We start from the raw sequence: 12,245 nt of genomic DNA on the forward strand, positions 1-12,245 counted from the left end.
CACACCCTATATACAAAAGTAGGGTAGAGGATAATTCTCAAGATGATTCTTGTTAAAGTATTTTAATACTTGCTTTTGTGTAAGTGATTTCAAAGAGCTCTGTCATCTGACTGACCTGGTAAACTGGTGAGATCTTTCTGAGGCTGCCGTCCTTCACTGACATGAATTCTGACAAGCATTTTGAGTTAAACATCTGTACTAGTTCTATATCCTTAAACCCCAATATCACATTTGCAACATTTGATAAGATTGTCGAGAAGGTTGCTGTCTCTACAAAGAAATATTTGACATAGCAACATGGTTTAGTGGGCAGTATTGGTGGTAGGGGACAGTTGTACCAGATGATCATGGAGATCTTTTCCAACCTTAACCATTGTATGATTCTGTGTTTGTAACTCAGTGGCTAATACTCATACTGAGTGACTCATAGTGACTAGTTCACAGTATTACAAGTATTCATGTTTTTGTCATGGGAGACAGGTGAAATAGTACCTGATTGTGTTTTTGAAGAAGAATTTGAGACTGAAATAGCACCTGTATTAGGGGAAAAATAAGCAAGCTTTTGGGTGCACAGCATTTTGGGGGATTTGTGTAATTGTTTTCCATATCCACTTGAATGAAATCAGTTATGTTAATTGTTTAAACATTATGAAAGGAAAGGTAATTATGATCTCCGTGGCACAACAGGTTATAAATAAAACAGGGGAACATAAGGTTTGTAGCCTTTGTTTTTCAGGATCTACAGTGGAAGATGAAAGGTATTTGCCTTAGGATTGATGAGAGTTCAATTGGGATGGGATGTGGAAAAAGCGGTAGTAATGTTACACAGTGTCTTTCAGTTGATGATTTCTGAATGTTCTGTCAAATTAGTAAGAAGTTTAGATTCTCAGCTCTTTCTGAAAGTGTTTTGTAGGACTCTACTGAACAATAGAACAAATAAATAAAGGATGGAAAAATTGCTCTGTTGAAAAAAATTCTTCCATTTAACGATATTTTTCATTATTTTTGCTGTAAGATAATTTTAATTCATGGTGGGTTTTAATTTCAGTTGTACTGGGACATGCTTGGACACAAGGTACATTTGTGTCCATATGATATTCTGTGAACTTACAGATTCTGGTCTGTGGCTTACTGAGCTGTGAACAGATGATTCAGTGCTTCTGTATTTTTGAGCCATTTTGCGATGAAAGCAAACACTGAAGTGCTTGTTTGTAGCTTACAGAATTCTCAGAGGCAACAGATTAAATCAGTTTCTTATTTATTAACATATGACAATTTCTCTGCTATTTATTATTTAGTATGGTGTAGTATAGTTGGAAGGGACTTGAAAGACCATCTAGTCCAAATATGTGGCCTCTTCAAGGCTAACCAAAAGTTAAAGCATGTTAATGAAGGCATTGTCCAAATGTCTCTTGAACAGTGACAGGCATGGGGTGTCAACTATCTCTAGAAAGCCTCTTCCAGTATTTTACCACCCTCATGGTAAAGAAGTTTGCAGTTAGTAGGCATTGCACAGCTGAAAAGCCTTGTAATGAACAGCAACAAAATACACTTTCTTAGGTGATTCTCTTCCCTCCTCCCCTACTCCTCTATAACTTTGCAAACTAAACCTTTACTGAGGATAGTTGTCAGTTTATTTTTGGCTGAGGAGTTTTCTTTTGCTAGCAAGGTACAATAAAATGGTATGACTGAACCTAATATATTTATGGAACTGTAGTTTGTGTCTAAGGATTGAGAAGATGTTAGCATGCATGCAATACTTTGATGAAATATCTCATCTGAAAAGCTGTTTAAAACTTGGATTTAGGAAATCGAGTGCAGATCTCCTTCATTATGTAAACAAGACCTTTAGTTGCAAATGACTCATCGATAGAACAGGTAGAAGAGTATATTAATGCAGCTATCATGTTAACACTATTAGAAGTAAACTGCTTAGTCCTGAATACAGTATTTCTGATTTTGCTTTGTACCATGTGGATATTTATAAAATGAATTTCAGTTAATAAAGTACTGATGGTGTATACCAAAGTTTGTGAAACACATAAAGACTACTGTATATGCAAGCAGTTCCTTCCTGTCCTACCTGCTAGAATGAGTGCTGTGCATCTCACCCACACTGTAGACTTTCTAGACTTCAGAGAAGGGGTACTAAATTTTCTGTCTCTTCTTGAAGAAAAATTATTTATATCTCCTCCTTGAAGAACTGCTTTTTTTTTTTTTTTTTTTTGTATTTCCTACAGCATCAAAAAAATCAAAGTATGAAGATGTTATCGACCTCAATATCTGTGCGGATTTATCTTGTTTACGTGTCTTTATTAGAGAGAAAAAACATAGAATAGCTGAAATTCACATTGAAGGTAAGAATAAAATTTTAATAACAGAGGCACGAAACTTTGTAACCAGAAGAGTCTCTAGATTTTGTATGTCAATTTTAAGGTCTGGATAGCGAAGTGATCATGAAAAAAGCAGAAACAGAAGTAACTGCAAAATTAAAGAACATCATTATCATGGATTCTGACGAGATGGCATTGTATAAAAAGGTATGATATTTTTATGTGTCATTGATTTATGAATGTATTATAGATGCTAAATTGACCTGAACTGAACTGTGAGATCTGTTTGTTTGTTTGTTTTTTGGTTTTTGGTTTGTTTGTTTTTTCCTGTTTGCTAGGAGTATTATTTTCTACAGGCAGACTTGTTTCTGTAGCCAGTATTGTTACACCAAAATTTTGTCGATTTTGTGCAACTGTGATTCCTGGTTGCTCATTAGGCTCAATCAAAAGAATTGTTCAAGATGAAATTCTGAGTATTTTCAGCTGTTTCAAAGATGATGATGTTGTTTCTTTGTTTCATTTACTGTTAATGTATTTAAACTAAAAATGTTTTAGAAGCGTGAGATAATATTTTGGAATTTGTTTTCTCTAGCATAAGTTTTTACATTGGAGATGCTCTGTTTTTCTTCCTAAGGCTCTTTACATCACAGGAAAAGAAGTCTTCAACTTCAAAATGATATCTTATGTGAATGCTACAGATGGAATTGCATATGCAAACATGGATGTTGTTGACAATAGTATGAGCCTAACAGTTGGGTGTATTCAAGTAGTTTTTGTCAACAAGTTTGTTTCTTCTATTTTGGTAAGTTAAATTTTCGAGTTGATGTTCCTTAGCATGCAGACACCATTGCCAAATCTAGAAAAGGATAAAGCATCCCATGTAAGATGGTGCCTATTTGTGTTAGAATTCTTGCAATCTTGTAAAACCTTTGCTGGATATATGATTGAACTATTTACTTTTCTTATCTATATTTTCATTATTGTGGAGTGGATGGTTAAGCAGTAATGTTTGCTAATATTATCCCTTTTTTTTAATGATCTGTGGCAAATTATAGATACATACACTGTTTTGTGGCGATGAAATATAAGTATTAAGCCATGAAAATGAATGCCTTTTCTGTACATTCTGCTAAATAAATCAATCTTTTACACATCAAATGAGTAAATAATTCATACAAGTCATGTTACAAAATCATTATTGTTGCCATCTGACTTATCAAACATTTAGTATGGAATTCAATTTTTATATAGGCATATTTTGTCATATTCTGGGAGAGATTATCCTACTAAGGAATTAAAGTGTTTAGAAAAAGTAGTATCTTTAGATGGTTTGCTATTTAAAATACTATGATTCTTAGAGTTCTTGAAGTAATATAATTCTTAATAAAACTCCCAAATTCTGTATTTTTTCCTAGGCTTTTATAAATAACTTTCAAGCTGCCAAAGAAGCTCTTACTGAGGCAACTGTTCAAGCAGCAGAGAAAGCAGCTACAGGTGTAAAAGAGCTAGCAGAGCGTAGTTCTCGTTTGGCACTAGATATCAATATCAAAGCACCTGTTGTGATAATTCCACAATCAGCAGTGTCTGCGAATGTCCTGGTGGCTGATCTTGGTCTAATTACTGTAAAGAACCAATTTTTTATTGCTAAATCAAAATCTTGGTACAATCTCCCACCTGTTGTTGACTCTATGACAGTGAATTTGAGCGAACTGAAGTTATACAGGTAATGTTGTGTCAAGATTTTTTCAAATTTCTATAGTCATTGTGGAATACATCAGTTGAAGAGCTTTGAGAAGTTGTTATCAAAATAATTACTGGTTGGTTATTGTCAGATACACTATTATCTTGAAATATAACAGGAAGTTAATAATTAATATTTAAAATATATGGCTTAGGACAAACAGCAATCTACAGGTCTTTTAATAGAAGCAAATGTCTGTTTACAGACTATCATGTAGATTAATAAATTTAGGAATTATTCACTGCTTTGGGACAAGTTAAACCCACTTGTAAATGGGTATTTTAACCTTTTTTTTTAAGCTATTTTTATCAGGAAATAAATAAAGCCAGATAGATGTAAAGAAACATTTGTAAGTAGGCTTTGGTGCTGGAGATTAAGAGCAGGAGCGGAAGAGGAAGGGGATTTTCAAACAGTTGAATACTGAAGAGAGAAGGAACTGCTCTCCAGCTGATAAGAGGTCATAACTTGCAAAAAGCTAGTATACTGGACATATGGTCTATGTATCTCCTCCCTGCCGAGAAATGATGTTTAGTTGCTGGAGCAAAGCTTTAACTAGATATTTTAGGAGTAGTGCACTCAGCTATGAAGACTGTTTTACAGTACTTTTCAAAAAAATCAAGAAAAGACTGAAACATGTTCATATTTGTTAGAACATGTAAGTAGTATGTTGTGCTGATAGTACTTTGTTTCTCTTCACAGATCATACTATGAGCAGGATACATTGCAAAGTGAAGTACAGCTGCTGCAGCCACTCAATCTGGAAGTAGTTGTTGAACGAAATTTAGCTGCTGCATGGTATACTGAAGTTCCTGATATTGAAATATCTGGACGACTCAAACCTATGAATGTAAGCAGTCTTTTCTGAAAGCAACTGTTAAAAACCTTAGATTTATTAATAGATTTAATTTAATAGATTAATATCAAATTATAAAAATAATATAGATTTAATTATTAATAGATTTATTTTTCCTGTCCACAAAATCCCAAGCTCACTAGCTTATTATTTGATCTAAAGACACAAAGGTAGAATGGATTTTGTTGTTTCATACAGGAAAAGGGAAGTAAATACATTTTTGCTCTGATCTAGGTTTCATCTGCAATACTGCAGATAGACTTTGTGCTATATATTACTGTTGCCATTTAGAAATGAGTATGCTTTTATAGCCTTGTTTTATGCGTCTTTTGGTATCTTTGAAGGATAGAGTAGAAAAACTTGGGTTTTATTCTTCAGTTTGTTAGTGACATGGTCAACTGCAGAATTCATACCTACAGCAAGCTTCAGTTAGTGCACATTCTCATTTAAATTAAATGTCATAAAATTTAAAGCATGTTAGATGTATGAGAAAACCTTTTTGTTAAATTTTGAAATAAAACTAGTAACCCTTGTTGTGAAGTACCTTTTGACTAAACACGCTTAACAATTTTAAGCAACTGTAGGTTAAACTGTTTTGTATTTTCTAAAAGTCAATTTCTAAATTGTAGCTTTACAAAGAAAGTTTGTGGAAAAAAAAAACAAAATGTGTGAACAACTTTTGATTTCTAGAATTTACTTTAAGGAATTGTGCAGGTTTTAGAAAACTTTTTTTTTGTTTCTTTAGTCTCCTAACTAGTGATTCAAATTAGATGAACTTTATTTATTTATCTAAAGATTTAGATTTCAGTTACCAAAAGTTTAATGAATAGGTACGTTCTACGTTTATTAACAATCTTTTTTTTTTTTTAAGCTAATTCTCAGTCAGGAAGACATTACAACAATATTGAGGACACTAAATGAAAATATATGTGGAAGCTCGAATGCATCACCACCTTTACCAGAACCAAAAGATACAACTAGCCATTGTAGTGATATCCAGAGTACTTCACAGCAATCTGCAGGTAACGTATTCTATAATCAAATGTTGTCTAGCTTTTTAGGTATTACTTTCAGCTTATTCTTTTTGTTGTAATAACATTTATGAAAAGATGCCAGATTCGTTTGTTTTTAACAGTATTCCTCTGTTATCTTGACATCATTTGTTCAAACATACCCTGCATTAATGGTAATGACTAGGACCAACTAGGCTGCTATAGTGGGTCTTACAGAATGATGTGTTTTACTGCTCTTCTGGCAGTAATGCAGCAAGCACATAAAAGTCTGTCAGCTGGATTTGGTAACATTTTAACTTTAGAAAGTTGCTCTGTTAGTCTTTTGCCCCTGTATGCTCGTTCTGTTGCTATTAGTATTTTAAAAGTTTGTCTTGTAAGTATAGAATAGATCAAAGTAGTGTAGTTGGAAGGGATCATCAGAGAACTTCTAGTCTAGCTGGCTGACATCTTCAGGACTAATCAAAAACTAGGGTTGTAATGAGAGTACTGTCCAATTGCCTTCTGAACACTGACAAGCAGCAGCCACCTCTCCAGGAAGCCTGTTTCAGTGTTTGACCACCCTCACAGTAAAGAAATTTTCCCTTGTGTCCAGTCTGAACCTACCATGGGGTGTCTTAGTGCCATTCCTGCATGTCTTGTCATCAGTTACCAGGGAGCAGAGACCAGTACCTCCCTCTGTGCTTTTCAGAAAGTTTCAGAGAGCAGTAAGGTCAGCTCTCAGCCTCCTTTTCTCCAGACTAAACAAGCTATGTGTCCTCAGCACTTAGCAGCTTTGCTGTCCTCCTCTGGAGGCTTTCAAGGACCTTAACGTACTTTTTATGTTGTGGAGATGAGAACTGCACACAATATTCAAGGTGCAGGCCTCACCAATGCTGAATGTAACGGGAGAATCACCTCTTTTAACCAGCTGGCTCTGCACCCCAAAATGCAGTTTTGCCCTCTTGGCTGCTGGGGCACACTGCTGGCTCATGTTGACTACTTCTGGCATTACTAAAAGTTATCTCTGCTGAGTAGGCATCATTAGTCGTTAACTGTTCAGCACACACTCAAAAACAAAGTAGGAACTTGCGTTCTGTGTAAGATTCCAGCATGAAGTACTGTATACCATTAAAGGAAGCTGTATACGTGTATCTAAGTGGTCAGAACTGCATATAGAAGATACATACACAGCATTTTACGTTCTCAAATGTATGTGATTTTTCTCAACCAGATTGGACTTAACTGTAATGGGTTTACATGTAGAGGAATAGGTAAGCTGTAGTTTATTATAGTGATTTTGAGGATACATATTATTTTCCATATTTACTGTCAAGTTATTTTATTTAATGTGTTTCTAATTTCTGAAAGGTGTAACAGTTGTGACATCAGCTGTAGTAGAATTGCACTCACCTGTAAAAATAAAAACAACACTAAAACTGGATTTCAGATTCGACTCCCTGACATTGGTGCTGTATAGTCCAAATTCAAAACAGGTAGGTATAATTTTGGTTTCAGGGAGAAAGAAATAATTTTGAGGTTGCCTAGAGTCCTGGAAATTATGCACAGGAGTATTTTGGTTTATGAGAAGAGAGAATGATTTCTAGTACTAATAACAAAACCAATATCAGCTGTCAGGAAAGACAGTGGCCAATGGTAACACATCATACGTGGCAGCTTCTGTGATGTGATTTGACTTCAAATTTGCTGACTTGATTAAAATCTTGATTAAAATCTTTTAATCTTGATTAAAAGACTCTTTGGGGGAGGGGAAATACAGAGGAATGCAGGCCTTTTTTTAGTTATACATACTTGTGTGGACACCTAAGTAAAGCTGCAGAGAGAGATTTAGAATACATATCACAGTACAAATGCATTTTTAGTTTTCTTGGTAAAAGAAAAAGAAAAACTGCTAAAACTTGTCAGCAAATTTCTGACAAAAGGTATGTTAGTATTTTGTTGTAAAATAGTGTATTAGTTTAGATTTTGAAGACTGGCTGGACACTACATAGTGTCCCATATAGCCATAAGGGAAAAAAAATTAATTTCTCACATTTGGCATTTTTTGCTTAATCTGCATATTGTTAAACTTAAAAACAGAAAAAAAAAATCAAAACCTACATATGACAGTTCTACTTTCTTTTAAGCACAGTTACCCTTTCACTAAAGTAGACTTGCTCTAACAATCTTGTAGAAAGGTAAAGCTTTCTTTTAACAGAACTTTCCCTGTGTGTTACTGATTTTTGTTGTCTTTTGAATTATCAGTGAGTTCATTTAGTATATTGTTATTAGAACTCTTAGCAGTTACAATAAAGCTGTATAGCACACTGTTGTGTAATCTCCATTTCCTGTAAGCAATCCTACAAATATATTTTCATTCCATTTAAACAGGTTACAAATTTGGATCAGAGAGATGACCTGTTGAAGCTTGCAGAGTTTAAGTTAGTTTTAATGTCAGCTGCAGTCAAAATGTTATCAGATGGTTCAATGAATGCTTCAGTCAAGCTAGCAAACTGTACATTAGATGATAAAAGACAGTCAATCCAGAAGGCTACACCAAGGTCTGTGTTTTGACATAAATTACTGTTTTATTGGAGCTTGCCATAGAGTTACAAATATTTCTGTTTTACTGTTCTTTTAAAAACAGCTGTTTTTGATGTAGGTAGTTCTTGTTGTACATGTTACAATTTCAGTGTTTGTGAATAAGACTTGTATTTTCTTTTTGCCATTTGTTCCATATGATTTTTTGTGACAGACCAATACAGGTGCTATTGACAAACTTGAAGTAGCTAAGTGCTGAAGGAAACTTTTTACTTTCATTTTACTTTTTTTAATTTACTGTTTTAATAAACCAGTGGGCAGTAAGACTCAGATTTTCTTTCCAAAGAATAACAAACTTAGGTATAACACTTTGAAATGTAAACAAATAATTGTAATAGTCTATGTTGTTAAAATTATGAACACCTTCAGTTGCCAATATGCAGGAGTCTTGTCAGTTTTGAAGTTTTATAGAATTTATGTTGATACTGATTTCTTATGCTTTAAAGCATTGGTTAAGCTTCAAGGTTTTCAGTATCACTTTTTAAGTACAGTTTTGTTAATGTATTGCATATGGAGAGAATCGAGTATTTTTCAGTATTTGTGGCTCTTTTCTTATTGTTTCCTTAAATGCTGCTTTAATGGTCTTTCAGGATGGTGGAAATGAAGCATGGATTTGAAAAGAAAGTTATGGTGGATATAAGCTATAAGCAGGGGAGAGATGGCACTGTTTTTGACATGATTGTTCAAGAGATATACCTTTGTGCAAGCATGGAATTTCTACTTACTGTTGCAGATATATTCCTAAAGGCTAATGCAGAAAGTGCTGCTGCACAGAGAAATCTCAAGCAGTCTTTACCTTTAAAAGAGCAAGGTACATGCTGGAAATACTTTTTTTTTTTTTAAGAAAATAAATAAATATATTTAAATAAGTATCTAGTTATACTCAGCATAATAATACTCTAAAAAATTATAATACTCTTTTTATGTTGTTTTGTGTGTATAGAACAGCTTCTTTTAACCATTGATATTTCTTTCTTTGCATCACGAAAATTGGTTTATGACCTTCAGTCTTCATTTCCAAATGATGCTCTGTCTTCTCAGAAATGCCTAAAAATTGATTTCTAAAATTAAATAAGTTGGAAAAGGAGAGTTACATCTGGCAATCCCTAGATTTGTTTGTCTACCACAGTCATGATTTTTTGTTATGCCTGAAAGTAGTTAAGGCTTTAAAAGTTTTTTATCTGCAGTAAAGAGTCTAGAAATAGGTCAGTGGCATGGATTTACATGTTTCCTGATGCCAGTTTTGCTAGATCTTAGCACTAAATCTTTAGAATTCCTCTAAATGTTATAAACAATAAAAACAATAGATGTAAATACTGACAGTTTAAGCTTTGAGCAATTAATCAAATTGAATTTATGTTTTTGAAGCACCTGTGCAGCCTGTCTCTACAATGGAAATGAACATTATTGTTAAAAATCCAGAGATTGTGTTTGTGGCTGATTTAACTAGAAGTGATGCTCCTGCGTTGGTGGTTACAACACAGTGTGAAGTCTTCATTAAAAATAGCCCTGAAAGGTATAGCATGACAGCTGCTGTTAAAGAGATACAAGTGAAAGCATGCCCATTCCTTCCAGAAAAAAGGAAAGGGAACGTTACTACGGTGAGTTTAATAACATCCAGTTTATTTTGAAAAGATGCTATATTACTTGTGCTACTAGAATGTAAGTTACTTGAGAAGTTTTTATCGTTAGAATGTCTATTATGGATATATTAATAAATTTTTTGTTTGGATTATATTGTTGCTTTTATTCTCTTTTGTGTGTTAAGCTAAAAAGTTTCATCTTAATCTGTGGCGTTGAGGTTTGCTTTCAATGACAATGGAAAAATTAAGGGCCTGGAGGAGTAAAAATGTAATGATCTCTGATGTCCAGTGTAAGCCAAATAAAGAGTATTTTGTGAGAATACACTATTTCGGATGAAGTATACTCCTTTTGGAATTTCAGTCTGAAACTGTGTTAAATAGCTATGTTAGTGAATAACAAAGGATCACAGACAGAATAGAAAGTATATATTATGAATTGTGTACAGTAAGTTATTCATAAATACTTTATAAAAATACTTTTTTTAATAAAAACCCGCCTACTTTATGGAGCTATGTAGGCCAAAACAAAGCGGTAATTGCAAAGAATAGGGACTTCCACTCCATCTCTTTATCTGATACATTCATGGAAATCCGTTCCTGCAGGCATTCAGGGCCAGGCTGGATGTGACTCTGGGCAGCCTGCTGTAGTGGTTGGCAACCTTGCCCAGAGCCAGGGGGTTGAACCTAGATGATCTTTAAGGTACTTTTCAACCTAGGCTGTTCTATGATTCTATGATCTTACTCCTGGGCTAGACAATCTTTGATTGCATTAATCTGTTAAAAATCTGTAGTTGAGAAAGTAATTTTTGCATTGATAGACACAATACAGTGAAGAATCTCTTAATTTTCATTTCTGTATGTGGTAAATGTGGCACAAATGTGGCCATCTTTATAGAATGAAAGTAAAAGCATTCAGGCCCTGCTTTCATTCTTACAAAAACAACTCCTGCCAGATTCTCACATCTCAGACTGTAGAAACAGAAGATCTGTCTGACAGAATCTTTATGATGAAAGAAGAAGTGTTTTAGGATGTTAGTTTTGGTACTCAAAATAGTACCTGCCCTCTTGGAATGATTCGGAAAGTTCTCAAGATTTAAAATTCTCAAGGGGTCAGATAAAATGTTCTCTTCAGGTAGCATTGTAATTAGCCCCTTTTGAAAAATAAGAAATCTCTGAACCCAGCTTTACCATAAACAATATAATTTCAGTCAGGTAAATTAATAAGAGATCTAGAGATTCAGATGACATTCCACTGAATTTAGTCAAGCAAGAAAATGTATGCTATGATGTTTTATGAAGATTGTAAGATATCTGAAGACTCATATTCACATGAAGATTTTATAATGCCTAAACCTTGAGGACACTAGTGGTAGATGAATTTGTCCTCCAGATGAATAGATTCCCCAGATTTCAGCAAGCTAGCTCCTGAATTTAGAGTGGTGCAAATAATAAAGTTCTTTCCATGCATTTCTCACATGTACATTGGTCTAAGGAAGAATGTTTCTTTCTTTACTGTACCACCAAAAATATATAAATAAATAAGATGGTGAATTTGAGCAGCAGTTGAAATAATAACAGACTGAAAATTGTTAGATCAAACTCACTGGGGAAAATATCTATCTAAAATATCATATATCTATGCCTCCAGTATATGATTTAGATGTGGACAGAGATGCTGGGAAAGATTACAAAATTAACATTGCTGGAAATTTTTTTATTAAAAAAAAAAAAACAAAAACAAAACAAAACAAAAAAAACCACCACACTTATTTTCTCAGATAAGGAACTCAAGAGTAAGTTTTGCTGTCAATATAGTTTCAGGAGTACAGACACTAACTACATCAGCCTGCTTTGTTAAATGCATAGGTTTTGGTTAACCTTGGTAAATAGGAGTATGCAATGTCTGTAAAACAAAGCTTTAACTGAGTCACTGTGATTTTGTGATGTATTTATTCAGTATGTTTGCTTTGTTTTCACTATCTGAAAAGTCTGATTCCCCTCAAAAGTCACAAGCATAGTGTAGTACATTTTCCTGTATTTGACATTTGATGCTTTTTAATGATTGAGAATAACTGAGGTGATGCTTCTGATGCCTTTCTTTCTTTACATTGGAGAATATATTACTGTTAAGGTTGCTCTTAATTT

The 12,245-nt window shown here is 33.9% G+C and overlaps 1 protein-coding gene across 5 annotated transcripts in view; it reads left to right on the forward strand.

The window, feature by feature from the left end:
* Positions 1 to 12,245, forward strand: part of VPS13A (vacuolar protein sorting 13 homolog A) — a 118,165-nt gene that overhangs the window by 49,136 nt on the left and 56,784 nt on the right. For all 5 annotated transcript variants that reach the window (XM_032206606.1, XM_032206607.1, XM_032206608.1 and 2 more), the window contains exons 30-39: positions 2,241 to 2,357; positions 2,437 to 2,540; positions 2,968 to 3,135; positions 3,749 to 4,056; positions 4,774 to 4,921; positions 5,799 to 5,949; positions 7,288 to 7,412; positions 8,308 to 8,477; positions 9,108 to 9,328; positions 9,886 to 10,118. In XM_032206606.1, coding sequence (XP_032062497.1) covers positions 2,241 to 2,357; positions 2,437 to 2,540; positions 2,968 to 3,135; positions 3,749 to 4,056; positions 4,774 to 4,921; positions 5,799 to 5,949; positions 7,288 to 7,412; positions 8,308 to 8,477; positions 9,108 to 9,328; positions 9,886 to 10,118 — 1,745 coding nt within the window. The remainder of the gene's footprint in view (positions 1 to 2,240; positions 2,358 to 2,436; positions 2,541 to 2,967; positions 3,136 to 3,748; positions 4,057 to 4,773; positions 4,922 to 5,798; positions 5,950 to 7,287; positions 7,413 to 8,307; positions 8,478 to 9,107; positions 9,329 to 9,885; positions 10,119 to 12,245) is intronic.

Source organism: Aythya fuligula, chromosome Z (genome assembly GCF_009819795.1).
Source record: "Aythya fuligula isolate bAytFul2 chromosome Z, bAytFul2.pri, whole genome shotgun sequence".
Lineage (NCBI taxonomy): Eukaryota > Metazoa > Chordata > Aves > Anseriformes > Anatidae > Aythya > Aythya fuligula.